The sequence below is a fragment of the Zootoca vivipara genome, chromosome 1 (assembly GCF_963506605.1).
Source record: "Zootoca vivipara chromosome 1, rZooViv1.1, whole genome shotgun sequence".
Classification (NCBI taxonomy): domain Eukaryota; kingdom Metazoa; phylum Chordata; class Lepidosauria; order Squamata; family Lacertidae; genus Zootoca; species Zootoca vivipara.
This window is the reverse complement of record NC_083276.1, coordinates 39,806,737-39,829,652: the sequence shown is the minus strand read 5'-3', so window position 1 is coordinate 39,829,652 and position 22,916 is coordinate 39,806,737. Positions and strand designations below refer to the sequence as shown.

The 22,916-nt window shown below is 41.7% G+C and overlaps 1 protein-coding gene across 3 annotated transcripts in view; it reads left to right on the top strand.

Annotated features, from left to right (window-relative positions):
* FMN1 (formin 1) overlaps window positions 1–22,916 on the top strand; it is a 178,424-nt gene that overhangs the window by 45,017 nt on the left and 110,491 nt on the right. Inside the window, exons 1-2 of one of the 3 annotated variants that reach the window (XM_035110694.2) lie at window positions 3,061–5,549; window positions 7,063–7,180. The exons of 1 other annotated variant lie outside the window; for it this stretch is intronic. In XM_035110694.2, coding sequence (XP_034966585.2) covers window positions 3,954–5,549; window positions 7,063–7,180 — 1,714 coding nt within the window. In that variant the 5' untranslated portion in view covers window positions 3,061–3,953. Of the gene's footprint in view, window positions 1–3,060; window positions 5,550–7,062; window positions 7,181–22,916 lie in introns of those variants that run through there. One more of the 3 variants, XM_035110681.2, reaches the window with a different exon arrangement.

The following is a 22,916-nucleotide window of genomic DNA, read 5'->3' as shown; positions in this document are numbered from 1 at the left end:
TCAACTGTTTTTAGAAGACTGTCATTCGAGGAGTTACAAGGTGGATTTCATTAGGGATCTCCCTATGCCCCCCTCCAAGAACTTGAGAACTGCAACAGTCATCTGGAAAGCTAGTCGTTGGGGCCTGGAGAGTGTAAATTAAATAAAAAGGTTTGTCAGACCTGTTTAGATTGAAAGCGCCATGCTGAAAATGAGCAAGTCTGGAAGTTTGCCTGTTATAAATGGGGTATGGTTTTAATAACCTGAATGATACCTGAATAGGCCAGGGCTACTAAGTATAACTGTCTGGCAAAGCTGCAGGTCAAAGAGGAAGAAGCACTTCACTTAGTGTGACCAACGGATGAAATTTATTGCCAAAACCATATTTGTTTCCGTTATTCGTTTCCAAAGATTTATATACTATTCTTCCATTGTGTGCTCAGCACGCAGGGAAGTTCAACAACAATTTTAAAACAAAGAAATCCCTCCCAGATCCCCAGCCCAAGAAAAACCAATAAAATGGTTAGAAAATGAACAACACTCAAACTGAAAGCTTCAGCCTGAGAAAAACAGTGTTGGCACAGCAGGTGAGGAGGGTGAGAATATTATTATTAATATTCTGTTGGGAGCCGCCCAGAGTGGCTGGGAAACCCAGCCAGATGGGTGGGAAATGAATGAATGAATGAATGAATAAATAAGTAATTATTATTATTATTATTATTAGACAAGAGTTTGAAAGCTCCATAATGTAGGTGTAACCTCAGAGAAGGGTCTCTTATGAATCCCAACTCATCTTGCTAAGGATCAAACCACCATATTTAAGGGCATTATACTTCTGATTACCAATCAAGGAGGACAAACATGGAGCTACTGTCTCCATTCTTGCCTGCTCTGGTGTGATCTTTCTTTAGTATCATTATTATTTATTAAATTTGTATACCACCCTTTATCCGAAGGTGGTTCACAACATAAAAGTACAAAATTAGAACACAGCACAACACAACAAAAATAAACCAATAACCACCATATCTGGTGTGATTTGTATGTTTTGAAAACCTTTGCAGTAGGATTCTATTCACGCCTACTCAGAAGTAAATCCCATCAAGTTCAGTGGGGATTATTCCCAGGAAAGTGGGCAGAAGGCTGCAGCCTTCCAGTTTTAAATGCTAGAAATAATCTAATAAGGCCGGTGCTTTTTTTCTTTAAAAAATGTTTAGGGGTACTCTCATTTTCCTACTCATTTTGAAATACTGTACTGTACTGCACCTCAATGAGGGCAAACTTAGATTCACAAAATCTATATAAAAAAGGCCATTTGCCAGAAAAGGAATTGAGGCGGGGAGGGGGGGAGGAAGTTGTAAGCAACTTACCTCTAAGTTAGCTACTCCTTGACTCGCTGATTCTAAGCCTTTTTATACACAGTTTTCTACTTGGAGTTTTCTAGTCGCGTCACTGCCTCTTACCGTGTTTCTCACATTTTAAGACACCGTCTTATAACTTTTTTCCCTCAAAAAAACACTGGGTGGCTTATTTTCAGGGAATGTCTTGTTTTTATTACGTCAGGAGCAGTGCCCCTCTTGCTCCCTGGCTCCCTGCGGGGCAGGATTCTTGACTGAAAGAAAAGGACGGGCAACAGCCACCACCAAACTCCGTGAGAGGGAGTCTGAGGGAAGGGAAGTGTGTGCGTCCCTGGCCCAGCCCTCTCTCCCCGGCCCTGGGATGTTCGTGAGGGAGGGAGGGAGGGAGCTCCTCCGAAGGGCTGCTCTCTCTCTCTCTCTCCTCCCAGGTGGGGACTCACTTAATAGCAATCTGCTACACTGGAGCTTCTTAAATTTAAACCAGTACAGTATAATGGAATCTATCTGTGTGATGCAGTACGTATAGCAAATAAGGATCTCTACCAGCCAGCCCAAGACTTAAGAGCGAAAGTTCCAACAATGTAGCACTTTGTAGCACTGATAGCAAAGAGGCTACCGGCTGATAAGAGATACTGTAGAAAACAAGGCAGTTGAGCAGCAATTAAAATGGTAAATGGTAGCAATTGTAGCAATTGAGCCAGCAGGAAAGCGGGGTGAGATAATCTGCTGGTCCTAACTGCTTCTCTTACCCACAAAATGTTAACTTTTAGCAGCTCCTAAACAGCGAGAAGCCACCGGCAGCGATCCCGGTACCAGTAAAAATCCTTAAAGGGGCAGCTCTACAGACAAGCAATAGAAAGAAAAAGAATCCTCACTTTTTAAAAGGTTTTTAAAAGGGGGGAAGGTGGGGGGAAGCGAGAGGTGGGCTCTGTGTGTGTGTGTGTGTGTGTGTGTGTGTGTGTGTGTGTGAGAGAGAGAGAGAGAGAGAGAGACACGCAGGGGAGAGAGAGAGAGAGAGAGAGAGACGCGCACACAGAGTCTCTCCCTAAAGGGGAAGGCAGCGTCTTCAATCGCCCCTCTTTTCTTCCTCCTGTTTCATCTCCTCCCCACCGCAAATGCCACTTTTCTCCTCTTCACTCACACAGCCTAGCTAAAAAAAAAAAAATCGAACGGGAGGGGAAATCACGAGTCTGCAGCAACCAGCAGCTATGGCTCTTCGGTGCATTTTTACAAGCTTTTAAAAGAAATACGTGTCTTTGGAGCGACAGCAAAATGGGGAGAGATTTTTAGGGGGGGGGAGTTTGCTGGCGGGAGGGGGGAAGGGTCTATCACTATGTCTTATTTTCGGGTTATGGCTTATATCGCACAATTGCTTAGAAATCCTGCTATGTCTTATATTATGCCTACGTCTTAAAAAAGGAGAAACACGGTACCTGTTTTTTGCTGCAGCGGAGTAACCCAGGTCCCCCTCCGGGACTTCTTCCCGTGTGCTTTCTTTTCGCCTCTCCTAGAATGAAGAAATAAGATAGGTGCAGAGATCTAAGATGCAAAGAAATCCGGGAATTAAGAGAAAACAAATTAAGAGAAATCGCTTTGGATGAAAAGACAGTGGACGTGCATGTTTTCACCCCTCTCTTCTTTGCAGAGTTAATGGCCGAGTTCTGGGCAGTGGCTGTTTACCTTGCCCTCCTAGGTAGTTTTTTAATTCGTGGGTGTGGTTACCTTGTCTGATAACTTACCTGTTTATGGTCCGCAGAAATAGCTGTGCAGAGTTTAAGACGCAGCAACACGACACCAGCCTCGTTGGTTGGTGCTTCTTGGCTGGAATCTGCATTCCAGGACAGAAACCTGAAGCAAAAGCGGAAGAGTGGTGCTTTTTTATTATGATTATTCAGCTTCAAGGGCACCAACGTTAACTGGGACTTCTCAGCAACTAGGAATCTCCAGAAGTTGCTTGTGTATGAAGATTTGGAAACATTTCTCTCTGCTTGGGATTTTCCAGCTTTCTGATCTTCTTGCCTTCCTTCCTTCGAGAAATTTGCTCAAAGCAGCTTTTGACCACCATGGGGAGCCTTTCAAGAAACTTTTGAGGAGTTTTTCTGCTGACGATTTTTTGTTGATTCTCGGGCCGGCATGAGGAAGTAGCAAACTGCAAGTACCAGCTGTTCTGTTGAGAGAGAGAGAGAGAATGAGAGAGAGAGAGAGATCTGTCTTGTTAACTGCTATTTCTATTCAGTAAAAAGGCTGAGTGTAGCAGAAAAGAACAGCAAGCCTTAGGGCAACAGGCGGTGGTAGAGTTTGTACCAGATTTGCGTTGGCAAAAAAATAGGCCCATTGTGTAAATAATAAGTTGTGACGCTGCTGGGAAGTTTTTATGGCATGCAACACGATGCAAAATCTTGCCGTTTCGCCTCTGTTCAGGCTGTAAAGTTTGGCTGGAATGTGCCTTTCAGACCATTGTTAGAAAAGAGCAGCATGTGATCTGGTGAAAAACTGCCTCTCTCTGTGGTGTTTTAATGTAATCGACTGAATGAAAGATGTTCCTTGGGAGTGATCATATAGAAACAAACTGATATCTTCTGGGAATATAATAAGTACTACTGTGATTTGCCCAACATGGAAGCAAATCAGACTTCTGACCATCATGAGCCCTCCAATCTAGAGGGGGCAAGCGAGCCTGAACCAGGCCCAACTCTCTACACAAAATTTTCTATGAAAGCCCTTTTTGGATTTACGGCTAAACTGCAACCAGGCACTTCAAAAGAACAAGCTGTTTTGAAAGGATTTCGAAATGTCAATGATATCAGTAGCCATGCTGACAACCAGGAAGTGAGGAGCAGAATCAATGGAGATGATTATCTAGATGGAGATCATCAACTTTCAGAAATAACACAGGCTGAAAGCCCAAGCGATGCTCATGAAATTTCAGAATCCAGTTCTTGCGACATGTTTGCCCTGGAGGCTGATGCCACTGCCCCAGTTGTCTCAGGAGTGGGTGCCTGGGTGCCAACTGACTTTGATGCTGATGCTGCCCTGGGTAACTTTGAGGTTGATATTAGCAATCATGTTGATTATGAAGTCTACGGCGGCACACCTGTTGACTTTGTAGACACTACCATTGTCCCAGATGACTATGAGCCTGACACTTGCGGCCCAGATGACTTGGAACTGCAGGAGCAGAATGATCCCTCTCTTTCCCATTCAGATTCTCTATACTCTCTTTTGTCTGAATTTGGCAAACAAAATGACAAGGGTGCCATTCTTATTCAGGGTACTTTGGTTCATTCAACAAGTGACACAGAATCAGACAATGAGCCTACAGATCTTAACAGTGGCGAAAATATAGCAAACAGATCTGTTTTAAATAGTACTGTGTCTTTGGAGGATAATGACCAAAATAAAGAGGAGCCAGAAACAGAAGGATATAGAGAAATAGATGGTACTATAAATGGAGATGAAACAGAGCAGATTCTACCAAGTTCTCAACTTCATTCAACAGAAATGGATGATACAGTACATGAAATTTGTTCAGAAACTGAAACTGCAGCACTGACCGATGAGAACAATACAGGCCTATCTCTCACAGGAGAAGATACTCGGGGGTTTGTAGATGAGCAAGGACCTCTTGCAAGCAATTCCAGCACTGCATCCATCCAAAAACCATATTTGAATGAGAAGACCTTTCAGCTTCCTGCTTTTTTCAGTGGGTTACGTGTACGGAAGAAAGGATTCTCTTCAGATCAGGAGGAAACTGTCACTGAAATCAAACAGAAAGACAGCGACTTGGCTATGCTTAAATTAAAACAGCCTGTTAAAAAGTCCAGTATTGCACCTGATCAGTTAACTAAGAGGAAACCAGCAGAGCCCAAAGCGGCCCCTACCTTTCTAGAACAGCTCTCTCATCTCTTAGGGCCTAAAACTGAAGAAAAAGATTCTGGTGAGGTGTCCAGTGATTCTGGCATTAGCGAGAATGTCCAAGAAAGCAAATCTTCAGTGAGAAAAGCATCCTCCACCTCTGAAGAGGCAAAACCAAGTCCCGCTGAATCTGCATTGGATGCATTTAAAGCTTTATTTACACGCCCTCCCAAAAAAGAGACAACTGCTGATACTTCGGAGCTAGAAGCGATAAAACGCAAAATGAGACATGAAAAAGAATCACTGAAGGCAGTATTTGAAAGGTCTAAAGGTGATGGAGCAACTGACACAAAACCAGTAGGTTGATTAATACTCTTGTATGCTAGGGCTAATGCAAAATACTAACCGGGCAAATAGATAGATGTGATCTAAAATAGGTACTGTATGGCAAATGCTTATTTTGGATAGAAAAGACCCAAGCGTAGCAATACCATTCTGAGACTGGGATGCCTGTTTCGACAGCACCCAGCGTCACAATACTAAGCTGTATTGGTGAATGGTATTGTTGAAATGTGGGTTATTATTTATAAATTGCATAGTCCCTTTACCATGCAAAATATGATACACAACATGGGTTGTCTAACCTCATAACAACACACTGAAATTGTCAGAAAATTTCCCATTTCAGAAATGTACTGAAGTTGAGAGATGAGCAATCAACACACCCTTTTTGGGTGGCAGGCAGGAATGAGTGTGTGGCTTGAATAGAAGTGTCTCTCTGCTAGCCCTGCTGGCCTCCATTTGCTTCCAGCCACCTGCAGAGTCTTGTCACTCTGCTGACACAGAACCCCCTTCAACCCACTAAATGTACGGTCACTTGGAACCCCAGAGCTGGATTTTATATGGGTGGGGAGTACTGAGCTCACCTGGAATCCATTGGATTCTGAGCCATCCATGCAGCATCAGACCCAGTTTGGGCCCAATCACTGCACCAGCTATAGAGACTGGTACAGGGATCTGCCTGACCTTCCCATCTTCTGCCAATCACTATGCACAGCAGGGCTGCAGGTGCAGCAGTGGTCCCACCTTTCCATAAAGCCCTGCCAAGATAAGGAGTGCTGGTTTGGATTTCTCCCTAATTTGCCAGAAGGTATTGAGTCTGTGGCTGATCTGACATTTGGGTTGTGGTTCTTGAGTTCCAAGCCAGCAGTCTGCCAGCCACACATGGCTTCAAAGCAGCATTTCAATCCTGCCTCCCCCCCCCCTCAAAGAAAGCTCATGGCTGTGTACATTTTTATCCTCACAAAAATCTTGTGAAGTAGGTTAGGCTAAGGTAGCTGCTGGCCCAAGGTCACCTACTGAGTTTATTGTCAGCATGCATATTTGAACCTAAACCTCCCCAGCCTTAACCGGTCACTCTAACCACTGAAACTGGTGTCACAGTGAATTAAGAGCGCACTCTTTAATACTGGTGGGTCGTTTCACGTGTACAGCCGGGGGGGGGGGTGCCCATGGCTTCCCCCCCGACAATAAAGGTAATGGAAAAACCCATGCCTTTATTGACCTCTGTTGTACATCAGAACATTCAGTCATTATGACGTATTGTATGTGAACAAACAAACAAAAATTGCAGGTAGTCCCCGAAAAATCCAGAATGGAGTATATTGAACTAGCTAAAATGTCGCAAAATTGTGAGCAAGCTCTCACATTTCCCCAGTACTCTTATTTCTGACTGGATATTACCGTAAGCAAAAAGAAAGGCGGAAAGGCTGTTGGGTTTGTTTGTTTTTTTAACATTTATAAATAAGCAGTTTTCAATGCCATGTGCCTTCATATGTTAATATTTCTTAAAATATTTTTGTTTTATCAGACTGATGCAGTACTTTCTGATCAGGATGACAAGACTCCCGGTAGACTGCAGACTGTCTGGCCACCACCCAAAGCAAAGGATGAAGAAGAGAAAGTAGGATTAAAATACACAGAAGCAGGTAATATACCATGGCAAAATGTCTATTTTTAAAAAAACCCCACAAAAAACACCTGAACCTGTTACCCAGTTTCTAGCACTGGCTCTTTCACAATAGTTATATTATACTCAAAAGAAAAAAGTTGATTGCTTTGTGTCTGGTGCTGTAATTAGTTTTCAAAGGCTGCCAGGTAGGAATTTTGTTACAGGTAGCTTTTCAACAGGTGTATGCATAGCCTGGTCAATCCAGACTGTCGCAAACCAATCTATACTAGTACAGGAACTTCCCAGCCAACATGAGTGTGGTAAAATAAATACTATACTCACAATGTAATAATACCTGTTTTCCTTACACATGTCATGGGTGGCGTTCAATACTAACTCCATTCAGATTAGACCAATTGAAGTTAATTATCATGACTAAGACAGGTTAATTAATTTAATGGGTCTGGTCTGAATTGGACTTAGTTGAATACAACCCATTACCTCAGTGCAGGGGGAAATATCCTGCATGGAGCCTTCTTTGGTGTTTCTTCAGTATTGATAACAGAAGTCAATAATAAAAGTAGAGTTGTAAGGGATCCTGAGGGTCATCTAGTTCAACCCCCTGCAATGCCGAGATCCTAACTAAAGCACCCATGGATTAATTGTGAAAAGGAATGTTCAGTGTAACTGACAGTGTCATTCAGATTTTAAAAAGCATTTTATGGCAGTAAGTAGGCAAGCTACACAGCAAAAAGTACCCCCAGCTAATTTGACAATTCTGCATTCATGTGCAGGCTCCCTTTATAACATTTTGAAGTAGTCCCATCATTGCCTTGCTAGAGAATTTGTACAAATTATCACATGTAGACATAGCTATTCATCCCTGAAACTCTTCAACAGAACTGCCATTTTGGTCTGTTTTAGATTCTGCTTTGGTTAGGGTTTACAGTAGTAATTGATTCTAATTTTGTTTTGCATGTTGTTATATACATACACATATCTCCATTACCAAAAACATGATTACACAACTTGCCTGGCATCTAAATTGGCAAACCAGCTGGGGTATTTCAAGAGAGGTAAACAGAAAATAAAGTAGGGAAAATAGATTTTAAAAATAAATAAATAAATAAATAAATAGCTTGAAATAATCCACTGTGTCCGACCATATGTATATCCAAAGACATGTTAATATAAACCTTCAAACAAGAACAAAAACATATTTGCTCTCTGCTCATATAAAGTGTAATTATGGCAATCTCTGTGCCAAACCTTCATATTAGCAGCTTACTTCTTAATTGTAAGCGTTTGTATTATGCTTTAAATGTGGTATGTTAAGATCATGTTAAAGCGAATCACTTCTTCAGTTTTGACGCCGTCATAGATTCCTTAATAGTGTTTGAGAGAGGGAGGGGGACTTAAAATGTAGAAGGAATAATATTAATTATTCTGTTCTCTGTTTATAGGCTATTTATGTTTCCTCCTAAGTGCCCTATGGCATTATCAGTCCTTTGGCTAATTAACAAACTATGGACTTTTAAACTTGTGGGGGGTGTTGTTTTGTTTGTTATTATGTGTAATGGTGCTGTTGCGGCTACTCTTGAGTAAAGATGCCCAAATCCACTCTGTCTTTAAGAGTTTTATTGTGCATAGAAAACATGACCTCTCAGTCACTCGCAGAATCCGGGAGTGGACGTTTCCTGTTACGTGCCCAGCATAAGAGTTTGGGCACCCCGAAACGCCTCTTCGTTTGGTAGCGCACCTTAATTCGGGCGCCGGAAGGGGCTGCCTGTTCCCCTCCACCTGTTGGTCAGGGCGTTGCAATGGCTGTCTAGCATAGCTGAGCCCTGACTCCTCCAACCCACTAATGTCCTCATTCCCCCCCCACCCAACCTGCTACTGCTGCTCTCAGTGGGCGCGAAGCGCTGGTCAACAGGAGAGGCAGAGGCTCCCTGTACGGAGATCCCCTGACATCCTGTTATGTATTTTTCTGTTTTTACACTGGCCCTCAGATGAAGAATAGAATAATAATAATAATAATAATAATAATAATAATAATAATAATAATAACTGGCTAGAATTCTGGCTAGGAGTGGAGCAGTACATAGGGGCCTACCTGGTGCATGTTTTCCTTCTACAGTTTCTCTCATCACAACATGGTTCCATCTTTTGTGATGACCACCATAGGAGAGGGGCTATGGTAAGAGGAGGGCAAGGCCCGATTTCTACCATTCCTTGACTGATGGTGGCAGAAGTGGTGAGAGACCACTGTGAGAGAATTTATCCTTGCTAAATAGTAGTCTGGATGGGTTGCCTTTACAGCTGTGCTGCTGCCTACCTGCTGCGTTTGTTGCTTGTGGGTGGGATGGAAGTACAGAATTTTTTATAAAAAGAAAAAAAAAACCACCACCACATTTTTAATTAAAGCGTGTGTGTTTTTCATTTCTAAATATTCTTTCCCTTAACTTTCCTATTTAAAAATAAGATATATACCTATTGTTGTGAGAAAAGTGGAACACTGTAGATCTTGTGTACAATGCTGCCAGCTGTTGGTGCAGTGACTTGAGTGGAAATTAACAGCATACCAAATGTATTGTAATTTGCTCAGACCTTGGATTCTGAAGTAATGTCATTACTGAAAGAAATGGGAATTTAGCAGTGACTAAGACGTAACAGGACGGAAGTACCATATTCAGATGAGTTAGGCGGAGCATGTATAAACTTTACTTTCATGCTCTTCATGCAAGAGGCTTTTTGATACCCTCTCACTGCTGTATAAATTACCCTTAAAGCTAATCCAGAAGATCCTATAAACATAGAATTCTTCTCATTCCTGTTAGAATCAGTGATGCTATCACAATGTTGCTACACATGGTTGTGCTCAGATCTGCAATGATTTCTATTTTACTTGTTCATTGGGTTATAGATGTCAAAAGTTGCCAAACAGGTCATTCCTCTTGTTAGGAGAACGTGAGATGTGCTTCCTTTCACTGATTGTATTCAAAATAATGTTTAATGACAGCCTTTTCTCTTCATGTGCAATTTCCCTTGGCCATGGATAATGCATACCGACTATACCTATTTTTGGGTGGGATTCAATCACATGACTGGCAAATTCAGGTTGTGCAATTAAAGTTGATTTGAACCCCTTGCACAACATGCCTTCTTCTCCCCCAAACTGGACTTTTTTGTGATAAGGAATGTGATGGGGAAATGCACTGGAAAGCTTGATGCAGCACTGTCTAACTTCCTTGCAAACAAACCACAACGTATGTTCAATAAACAGGTCATCTGGAAGTGACTAATTTCTAACACTTTCCTAACCTACACAGGTCGGTAGCCGTGTTGGTATGACGTAGTCGAAACAAAATAAAAAAATTCCTTCCAGCAGCACCTTAAAGACCAACTAAGTTTTTTATTTTGGTATGAGCTTTTGTGTGCATGCGCACTAAGAAGTGTGTATGCACACGAAAGCTCATACCAAAATAAAAAACTAAGAAGTGTGCATGCACACGAAAGCTCATACCAAAATAAAAAACTCAGTTGGTCTTTGAGGTGCTGCTGGAAGGAATTTTTTTTATTTTGTTCTAACCTACACAAGCAGCTATGGACAGACAATTATGTAGATATAATTATGTGACTTCTTTGTCTAGAGGCTAGTTTAAGGGAGGCCCAGCCCGTGTGTCAGGCTTTGGCCTAGCATTGGGGGTCCATTTCAGGCATGGATCAGAAGGATGATAGATGATGTCACTGAAGGGATGGAGGTTAGGCACTGGATCGGAGGCTCAGATGAAAGTGTGACGTCAAAGTCAGGCAGAATGTTCAGTACCATGACAGCATAGAGGGTTAAAGGGGTCAGAGGTATGGCAAGCAGAAGTATGAGACAGCAAGTTAATAGGCAGAGTCCTCCCATTCAAGGTTGGTTTCAGTCAGTTAACATTTCTTTGAGAGTTTGTCCCCAGGAATTCATCCTGAGTTTCTTCCCAACGGCACTTTCTAGGGCAAGAGTTTTCTATCAGGGGCCATTGACCCACAGAAACAAATAAAGGAAAAAAATAAGAATTTCAGGTTTTTTTTGTTTTGTTCAGTAGATTTTGTGTGCTTTTTCTCCACTGTGATGACTGACTGTCCTTTTCCTTAGTGAGCCATTGAGCTCTTGTCTAGCACATACAGAGCTCCTTTGTTCTCTTTCCCTCACCACATCTCGGGTTGTAAACAGGATTGTGCTGTTTTCCTAAGCTGCTCTAGCCCCCAGTTCCTAATGTATTTGATATTGTTTATAAATCCTTTGAATGGAAGGGCCATGCTTCCCAGAGGTGGGCATTTGGGTGTTACTGGCATAGAACTCATGCTGTTTCCATTATCTTGACTGCTTTTGGTTGCCATGGCCTGGTGGCATTGACAAGCTTGGGAGGGGACAGTAAGCAGGGAGTGGTCCCTCAAAATGCGATGGGTGCTCTCTTCAGCACTCCTGCTCCTGCTTTTCCCCTGGTGGGGGGAAGCAGTGCTCCACAAATCTGCTCTGGAGTGTCTGGAGCAGGAAAGAGCAGAGGGGGAAGTCTTGCTAATGCAGGAAGAACTCCATTATGCAAACCAGATGCCATAATTACATATCATCCCAAGCATCGATCAAAGGTGTTGGCTAAACTAAGTTTGTGTTCTCTCATCAGAAATGTGTAGTCGGAGGCATCATAGACTTGCAAACTGACAGTGGAATTTAAGGGTGTTAAAATTTGTGTACCTTTGTTTCACTTTTGTTATGTTATCTGGTAGCGTGAAAATATTGAATGTTTTATTTCATTGTTATGATTATGATACTATGATCAAGTAGTTTTGAGTCAACAATAAATGATGATGGTATTGTCATGTTCCAAGTCTACTGAAAGGCTTTCATGTCTACTTTTTGGGGGAGCGGGGGTCTTTTGGGGAGGGTTTTGCTACAAAAGCAGTATTTCTAATTTGCAAAAACTTTTTCATTTAAAAAGTTTATATTAAAAATGAGAAAAGTAGCAATTTCCATTGACTGGATGATAATGTTGGAAATAATCTTACTAAGATACAATTCATGACACATTTATTCTTTTATGTAGCAATTTCCTCATTAATTGTGTATATTGACAAGTCTCTGCTTCTTCATTGCCTTTTTAAGTTACTTCATCCTGCAGCAAAGTCATGCTGTTTCTATGGTACCTCAGTTTCCATGGCAACAGTCTTTGACGCTATAAACACTATTTTTATACCAGTATGAGAAAGAGAAGCAAGGTTGTGAATGAGAAACCTCTCATTAAACCAAAAAAGGGCCTTAAAAATATTGAGAATACAACTGTATATAACAGAAAAATATATTTCAGCTGTGGTTTGAATTTGCCCCTCATAACTCACAATGTGATTTATGGAGGTTGGCAAGACCCTCTCCAGGTGTAATGCCCCTTTGTATATAAACCATATATCATAAAGACACCACAGTCTCTGCTGTGCCTTATTTCCCAAAAGTAAACACAGACCCTGGGTAAGCACCTGAAACTGTGGAAATTGGGGGATGACGTGTAATAATATTAAAAACATCCCACCCACTTCTAAAAGGCCACAGATAGTTAAAGGTGAAAGGCCTAGTTATAGAGGAAAGCTTTTGTGTAGCGCCTAAAGATATGTATAATGACGATGCCAGATAAACCTCCCTGGACAGAGCTTTCCACCAACAGGCAGCCACTGCATAAAAAGGCCTGTCCTCATGTTGCCATCCCTGGATCTCATGGAGGGGACCACATGAAGAAGGGCCTCAGATGGTGATTGAAGGGTCTGGGTCAGTTCATATGGGCTCTGCAATTCTGAGCTGTTTAAGGCTTTATATATCAAAACTAGTACTTTGAATTGGGCCCAGAAACTACAGTGGTACCTCGGGTTACAAACATATCGGGTTGCAAACACTTTGGGCTACAAACACTTCGGGTTACAGACTCTGCTAACCCGGAAGTAGTACCTCGGGTTAAGAATTTTACCTCAGGATGAGAACAGAAATCACGCGGTGGCGGCAGCAGGAGACCCCATTAGCTAAAGTGGTACCTCAGGTTAAGAACAGTTTCAGGTTAGGAACGGACCTCCGGAACAAATTAAGTTCGTAACCAGAAGTACCACTGTAATTGGCAACCAGTGCAGTCAGGCCAGAATTGGTGTTATATGCCCAAAAGTAATATGAGGCTTCATCCTTGCGAATCGAGCAAACCCACTCCCAAACAGCAGCATAGAACACTTTCTAGGTCAAGCTAGGAAAATAGGTATCAATAACCAGATTGTAAGATAGACAAGGAATCCAGTACACTTTACAGGCGAACTCACGACACACTGGCAGCACTTTCTAAAGTGAGGAATGGAGAGGATAAGTAGCCCCTGTGCAGTTCTCCCGTTCCAGTTGCCCCCTTTCTGAAGCACTGTTTCCAATGTTAAAAGAGCCATCGGAATACTGTTTTATTACTTAGTGTGTGGTGTAGCTTTGTTAAAGTAAGGCGTCAAGAGACTTAGTGAAAGGATTTTGTTAAGGGAAAGCTTCTTGATAAAGTTCCTCAGATTTGCTATTTTTATTAGTAATCTAGGGGAGGTGGTAGGAATTTGCTTATGGTATTTCAGATGGCACCAAACTAGGAGGCATTGCAAATATTATTAGGAAATCATGCAGAATTAATTGGATGGCCTCATGAACTGAAATGATATTGGTGGTGGTGGTGATGGTAACACGTCAGAAATGTGATTGCTTGTTTGATTCTGATTAGAGCAAGTGCAAGCCATAGTTTGTTGGTGTGCATGTAATGGGAAACTGTAGTTTGTACTGAACAAAAAGTAACCAATCTGTGTTTGGAAGATGTAAAAAATATATGTGAGCCTATGACACATTCCTTATTCTCCAAAACGTGCTTATGCCTAAATTGAATGTGTCTTATAGGATCAGATTTTAAGGAACAATGTAGGTGTTCCATTATTACCGCTCCTCTGTTTGAAATAGGTGACAGGAGTGTGAAACATGTAAATGACATGCCTATTTAACCTTGTTAAATGTTTGCCAGCTGGGTGGTAATTATTTGCTGTACTGTAATCTTGAGCGTTTGGCACTGAAACAGGATAATTAGAGTAGCATGTGATCTGGCAGCTGAAAATTTTTCCCCTGTAAACAAGGAGACAGCAAGATATTGACTCAGACAGAAACCAAGGTGCTATGCCCAGCTGTGGGGTTTTCATTACATCCTTACCGAGAGCACATGAACCATCGGTGAAGTTATTAATGTCCTCTGTAAAATAAACGCATTGTAGATGCAGCTTTACTTGTTGCAGCCGTGGGGAAGGTTAGTTAGATAGCTACTATGGTGAATGAATGTTTACTCTAGTATATCCACATTTATGCAAAAGTACGGTAACTTTGCATCTTTTCTATGCAAAGCTTCTCTGGCTGTAGAAATAATTAACTAACATGTTCTTTTCCAGAACAGGTTAGTTCTACATAGTTATATATACAATGGTACCTTGGGTTACAAACGCTTCGGGTTTCAAACACTTAGGGTTACAAACTCTGCTACCCTGGAAGTAGTACCTCAGGTTGAGAACTTTGCCCCAGGATGAGAATGGAAATTGCATGCCGGCGGCAGCGGGTGGCCCCATTAGCGAAAGTGTGCCTCAGGTTAAGGACGGTTTTGGGTTAAGAACGAACCTCCGGAATGAATTAAGTTCGTAACCCGAGGTACCACTGTACATACCATCAGTTGACCCAGACGTTACAAAACAAGTACTGTACAGCATAAATTGAAATGCACACAGCTACCAACAACCATTTAAAAACTTTTCTTTGTACGTGTTTTGTGATCTGCTATGGATCTCATTGGTTTGTTGAGGCATTTGCCTGCGAGTATTTTGTATTTTAAAAACTCTTACGTGATGGTTACCTCTTCCCTCCCCATGTCTGCTCCTTATTTTGCAAGAGGCAGGTTATTTTTATGAGGTTGCTGCCAGCTTCTGGGGCCAGTCTACTAGTGCCACACCAAGGACATTTTTGGTCATGGCACTTCAATGATAGAATTCCTTCTTTAATGGCAACCCTGACTCCTTTCAAAAAGCTGTTAGAATGTTCTTATTTTGTAGCATCTTTGAGTCCTAAGCTGCTGGGATGGTGACTGTGCTGTCTTTGTCTGATGATGTATTTTGTTGGACTTTACTCTGTAAAGTCTGAACCTTGGGCTTCTTTTTATGCAAAGGTTGCTTCTTCTTCTTACTTATTCATTCATTCAAGTACCAATGTGTTCTTAATTGCTGTTTTTCATACGGTCAGGGCTTTCAAGGTGCAGACAAGTGTTTTTGAATTTGGTAGAGAGATGTGTAAAGTACACGTGCAGCTGAGTCAGGCCCTTGGCTCTGCTAACCCAGCGCTGCCTGCTGTGATGGCTTTCAAATATCTGCCCAAATTTGTTTCATAGCCTTGCTGCCTGGGATTCTTTGTCTGGAAATAACAGGGATTGAACTAACGTGGGACCTTTTAGAATGCAAAAGTGCTTGAGGCAAAATGGGATTACTGTGCCACGCTGCAAAGCCTCCCTCACCTGCATTGCGCAGTGGCACTCACGAACTGCTGGCAGTGGCACCAGCTTGCAGCAAGATCTCATTGGGGGCGGGGGGGGGGCTGGCAAAGCATGTGCTCTGCAACCTAGCTGTGTCCACAGTTGCATTGGTAGATCAGATGTGTCCTACAGAAAATGCTGCAGAAGTTCTACTAGTGCTGTATCCATGTCAAAGCAATGCTTTCTAATGGGAATGAAAGCTTTTCCAGAGTGGGCCCCTCCTCTTGTTTTCTGATTGTTTCCTGGGCTCACTCTGAAAATCAAAAGACAATTCCAGTTGTGGGAGAGAAAATGGTTTCATCTTTTCTTCCTTGTCTTGAATACCTTGAGCAGTGCCAGATTTATGTATAAGCTAAACAAGCTATAGCTTAGGGCCCTCAAAACAGTGTTTTGTGTTGTGTAGGCTCCTATGATGCAAGTAATGGGCCCCGCCTGCTAGCCTGCTCCCTAAAATATCACTGGTTTGCTCATTTCTATATACAGTATAGGGTGCCTACATTCTGCATGGACTGGTCGCATGGCAACATGGGCAAATGGCTTTAGATAAATTACCATATAACATATATTCAACACAAAAAACAGTGACAATTTGTTGTTGACAAAGGACAGCTGGACATATAAAGGGCCCCATTATATTCAGTAGCTTAGGGCCTCATCAACCCTAAATCCGGCCCTGACCTTGAGCCATACAAAGCAATCTAGGAGACTGTAATAGACTCCTAGATTTAAATTCCACTTTAAATTCAAAAGAATCTGTCATGTGGTTGGGGGTACAGAATTTCTATAAACGTTTGCTTCATCACAGATGTTTGATCCAGGAATACACAGTTTTGTGTAATTAAATTGCTCCACCCAAACTTGGGAGTGGCTAGTAGAAGCTGGAATAGTTTTGGCAGTTCTTTCCAGGCATGTGCAAAGAGGCTGAGTCATTCTGTGCTTACCCAGTAACTCTCTAATATGGCATTTCCTCCCTCTTTTGTAAAGCGTTTTTCTTGGAGCTGGGATTGAAATTATCCTGGCAATTTATTTTGCTAATAATACCCATTAGTTCCAAACATTCCCACAAAGTGTACTTATTTGAAACTTGTTTTTAATATGATATCACATTATATTCATTGATATATATCTGAATTTCCCTTAGTTCTTATTTAAACACATGGAAAGCAGTCATGAGTAATTATTCCGTGCATCTTGATTTTTACTTAGATCTGGTTTGCATAAAGTTATTTGCACAAGTTACAAAAACAAATGCCATTGTTTCAGAAAGGTTGGGCAGCCTAGCACTCTTCAGTTCAGTTTTGATTATGTCTAATTTGCAAAATAAAACTTGTCTGGTACATTTTAATAGCATTAAAACTTAATGGCATTCAGTAGACTAAATATGTGCTACTGACATCTAGTGGGTAAATTAGAAAATTACATGAGGAAAATTTTTAAAACTTCAAGGTGCGGGTGGGGGAATCAGAGGGACCAAAGGAAACATTATACAGGACCTGTATGTTACCATTTCTTACTGGACTTTCCACTGAAAAGCAGTTGTAGCAACTCTGCAATGAGTCTGGACAGCAAATGGTAAGGGGAAGCGGCTCCTTAATCCATTTCCTACCTTCTAGCCATTTTTCTGCTCAGAAATCACATTCCCTACTGAAAAAATTACAAACCTTGTGTCTCTTCATGCTATCTTCCATGTAGCTTTTAAAGCCATTTATTTGAAGGGGTCTTCACAATATCTGTAGGCGCATTAGTAGAGAAGTCCCCAAGTTTGTTGAGCCCAGGAGGCATTTAGAACAAACTGTGCTATGAGTATCACAGGTTTCAGAGAAGAAAAAATAACAGGCAGCAAATTAAAACCAATAAAATGCAGAGCAGGGGGGGGGCAAATAACCTTTCTCCCAACCAAATAACCACCACCACCTCAAAATAGGTATGGTCAGGGAGGGCTTGGTGGGTGATGGGCAACGCATTGAGCCCCCCAGCATTAGGTCTTCATTTCCCCCCAGAACCTTCTCTTATATTAGATGCAACAAAGAGTTTGCATGTTGAGAGAGTGAATCACTTCTCCCTGTTCTCTCTTTCCAGACCACTCAGCCGTTTTGTAATTTCATTCTTCCCCACCGGATGCAGACATATTTTGAGGCACTTTCCACATCTTCATTCTGGGTTTTTTAGCTACCAGATTTCCAGAAATGTTTCATCAGCCCAAGTCGACACCCATCCACACGTGATAATATCAATACCACTTGTTGAGGAACACAAGTGAATAGCAAAGAGAACCCGTACAAACGACGCTGACACAAAACCTCACACTGACACACACATAGAATAGAAACATTTCCACCCAACCCCAACCCCACCCACCATGGCCCCCTCCACCTCTCCCCCCTTTTCTCTCTCTACCCAATGTAACACTAATGTCTCAACAAATGAAACTGACCTGTAGAAAATGTAACCTGAAAAAAGAGACATTGCCCATACTTTTGAAAACCATGAAACCTTTAATAATAATGATGATGATGAAAAATACCCCTTGTTGAGTCTCCCTAGCAAGTGGATTCCAGAGGGCATGATGGGATGGGAAAATGTCTTTTCATTTAATTGTTGAAAGAGTTGATTATTTGGTCTGCTTCATGGGCTGTCCCCAGTTGCAACACAAAGCCCCCTAAAACAAAGCAAAAAACCCAAACAGACAAAACACCTATACCCACCAAAACTAATGAAACACAGACCAAAAAGCAGGAAGCCCCTCCCAACACATTTCTAGTGTTTGTCTTCTGTTCCACTGGAGTTTTCTAGATTTTCAGCCTTCCCCCAAGCTATGACATACCCCGTGTCCCTTCTTCTTTGGTACATTTCATTTACCAGTTGATTTGAGGTAATAAGCAAAGATAGCATATTAGTTGGCTAGGTCTGCATAGCCCTTGCTATGCCTTGAACAGGCTGCAATTTCAGCTTACAATAGGGCACTCCCAGAACCTAAATCGAAGGCCTGTGACTCAGCCCTTGAACGTGTGAAATTATCTGGAAAAGGTGCTGAATATGTGTGAAGTGTCTGCCAGCTGAAAAACTCTGGTTAGTACCTGAATTTCTGTGATGAAGAGGAATCACATCCAGGCCAAAGAGTGATTTCAAGCCTGACGAGCCACAGGCACCTCTCATTTTACAGTGTCATGATAAAAGTGAAGAAAGAGATGAGGGAGGGAAGCATGAGGGCACAGAAAAGATGTAAAGGTTGGGGAGAGACACAGAATTGGAAGGATGCTGAAAGCATTAGGGGTATGTGAAAGTGTGAGCTGGAGAAGAAAGGATGAAGGCAGCCACTCATTTCTCTTAATTATTGCCTGACCAGCTTTATGTGTTCGCACATAGGTGTACGCACGCACGCACACACACACACACACACACACAATCACTTCACCATGTGACCATGATGCTATCCCGCATGGTATATGTGAAAGTATGACAGCTACATAAGCAAGACTGGCCCTGTGCATCTTTCACATAGTCCCAGAATATTCTGCAAGCAAAATCTCTTAAGCAGAATGAAGTACCAAGAAAAGCAGTCCTTGAGAGCACTTGTATCTTTGTCACTTAGCATCACTGAGAGAAAGTTGAGATGAAATGGATTGCCTATACTGTACACACACACAAGCATCTTCTACCATTATCAATAATATTAGAAACATCATCACTAAGTTGTGCCCAGATGCAGGAGAAAACAAGCTTGCTCCATCTTCCATGTGACAGCCTTTTAATATTTGAAGATGGCTATCATATCTCCTCTCAGACTCTACTTTTCCAGGCTAACCATACCCAGCTCCTTCAACTATTCATCTTGACGCTTGGTTTCCAGACCCTTGATCACCTTGGTTGCCTTTCTCTGCACACATTATAGCTTGTCAATATCCTTCTTAAATTGTGATGCCAAAAATTGGACAGAGTACTCCAGTAGTGGTCTGACCAAGGCAGAATAGAGCAGAAGTATTATTTATCTTGATCGGGACACCATACTTCTGTTGATGCAGCCTAGAATAGCATTAGCTTTTTTGCTGCTGCATCATGCTGTTGGCTCATATTAAGCTTGTGGTCCACCAAGAACCCTAGATCCTTTTCACATGTACTACTGGCAATCCAGATGTCCCCTGACTTATATTTGTGCAGCTGGTTCTTTCTGCCTAAGTCAGAACCTTACATTTGTCCCTATTGAAATTCATTTTGTTTAGTTGGGCCCAGTTCTCCAATCTGTTAAGGTCATTTTGAATCCCAATTCTATATTTTGTGGCGTTAGCTACCCCTTCTAGTTTGGTGTCATATGCAAATTTGATGCGCATCCCCTCAATTCCTTCATCTGAGTCATTTATTTAAAAAGTTGAACAACAATAGGCTCAGGGCAGAACCCTGTGGCACCCCACTTGTCACTTTTTTGCAGGATGATAAGGAATCATTAGGGAGCACTGTACTTTCAAGATCTCCTTTCAGAATTATTGTAGCCAATCCAAAATTTGTTAATTTTATTGTCCTGCATAACATGTTTGTCAACTGCAAATATTTGAAAACCGCTAACAGTTTCCTAGTTTGCTGAAGATACTACATAAGAAGGAAGTATTGTGGTTATTTAATGTACAAAGATACAGTACCTCCATTGTGTCTTTTAGTCAAATATGTGCTATGCGTCATAATTCGGATGAAGAAGATACTTTTGCTATGTGATACAGTTTGACTGAGAGATCTGATGCAGAGTTCCTTGTCTTATGACTTGTTGTAAACCACTTTAAAAAGGATACAGAGAGTCCGAAAAGAAAGTCTGTACCACTTTTAACCTACCCAGTTGAACAAAACCATGTATTCTGCAGTTTCAGGCAGGCAGGAGAAGCTGTTGGCTTATTGGGTTGCTGATGGGTAGCTGGCTTATTGGGTTGTTCATGGTAGTTGGGCTGTATTTGGTGTGATTATTCCAAATTGTATGATCTGTCATACAGGCAGATGCCATGTTTGCCAGGTGTCCTCTGGTGTTCCTCCTCATGCATTGGTACCCTTCGTCGAAACAAAATAAACAAACTCCTTCCAGTAGCACTTTAGAGACCAACTAAGTTTGTTATTGGTATGAGCTTTCGTGTGCATGCACACTTCTTCAGATAGCTCATACCAATAACAAACTTAGTTGGTCTCTAAGGTGCTACTGGAAGGAGTTGTGGTTTTTCTTCTTCTTTTGTTTCGACTACAGCAGACCAACACGGCTACCTACCTGTAACTGGTACCCTTCATGACAGGTTACTTACTGTGGTGTCCACCAGAGTGCTTCAGTTTATGCTAGGTGGCTGTGAGCCACCTGCCATTTTAGTAACTAAAGATGGCTTTGATGCAGCATTGCTTCAAGCAGTTCTGGATAATTAAACTATATTGAATGATCTCAACCATTTATATACTGCATAACACCATAGCCTGTACAGTAAGGTGATGAATGATATAGAAAAGATAAAACCATTTAAAATTAACCATAAAACTTACTTAAAATGCCTGATGAAATAATAAAAAGGATTTTACCAGGTGCTGGAAGTTCAACAGGGAGGAGGGAACTTTTCTGATCTCAGCTAAGAGGAAGTTTCATAGAATTGAGTGCACAGTTCTGTGCGTATGAGCTGTGTGTATGAGCCATGGGGGGGGGGTGCCAATGATGACATCCCCAAAGACCTCAGTGATTGGGCAGGAATATAAAGAATCAGGTGGTCCTTAAGGTATACTTGACCCAAGTTGACAAGGGTCTTGTAAATCAGTGCAAGAGCCTTAAACTTGGCCCAGCAGCATATGGGCAACTATCGCAAATGGTGGGCATCTTCTACAGTGGGGGGGCCCCAGGGCCAGCATCAAATGTAGGCCTTTTTGAGGCACTCTGGCAGCTGCTAAGAATGTCAGTTGGCCCTGCTTATCATAACATCTTCTATCCTGTGCTAATAGAAGCTTGTGGTTCATAGGAGTGTGACTTCCATAACCCTTTGGTTGTTTGGAGACGAGAGAAAAACCTATCTACTTCTTTTCAGTCTTCCTTTTAAAACAAAGTTAGGAGCTTAGTTGATGAATGGTCAGTTAATTTCACCTTTCATAAGCAAGTGCTTTCATAACTGAAATAAAATGTATGTTTTATATGAGAATTGATAGTAACTCCAGTTAAGTGAACATAAAGATGTTTTGGTTGAGTGAGGCTACACTATATTTTTACCTGTGCTTTTACCTCTTTAGCTGACTTGGTATCTTTCACGGCAAAGCCAGGTGGGTAAAATGTGACACCCAATGTCCTTGTCTGTCATGTCTGTGCTTTATGTTCCCATAAAGGCAGTGTCTACCCCGGTATAAGGTTTATTTCCATGAACTATATGAGGGAACATTCAAGACCTATTAGAAATATTTGTTGGGAAGTTTAAGGAGCAATATAGAAGTGCTGTATATTTTCATATATATGTAATATAAGAAGAATTCATAGCAGGAGGAGCAAATAAACTCCAGTGCCTCTTGGCCACAACCAGCACTTCATCAAAATAACTTTGTGTGCTGTACTTTGATCAATAGTGACATTTATAGCCCACTGACTTTCATCTATTAATACTATTTTTCTGCAGGTTATGCTTAGATTTCACATTGTGGAAGTGCCACGATAGGTTGATGCCATGTATTTATTCCTGCAGAGAATGATAGGGGACATGTATAGCAGGAGGGAGGTGTGGAAAACTGGAAGCAACTTCTCCCAGGAGGGCATCACTGATACAGTTAATTTGTTTGCTAATTTGTAAATTCTCAAATCAAGTCTGGTAACAAATAAGGAGAGTAGGTTGAACATCCTGAAATGTTTTCTCCATAAACTTCGCCCCTGCCTTAGGGCATTGGTGGGGAACCTATAGCTCTCTAGAATGTTGTTGGACTCCCGAGTCCCATCAGGACCAGTGGTTAGGGATGATGGAACTATTACAGCAACATCTGGAAGTCCACAGCTTTCCTACTCCTGTCTTATGGGGTAATAGGCTATGGATTTGCATCCAGAAAAGTTCTGTGGGTTTTGCCTTTGTCTCACCCAATGTTGGTGCAGTAAACCATACTGTGTTACCTATTGGTTGTTTATATGCTGTGTTACTTTAGGTATCTGTTTTATGTAAGACACCAGTAAAAGAAGAGTTTTAAATATTAATTTGA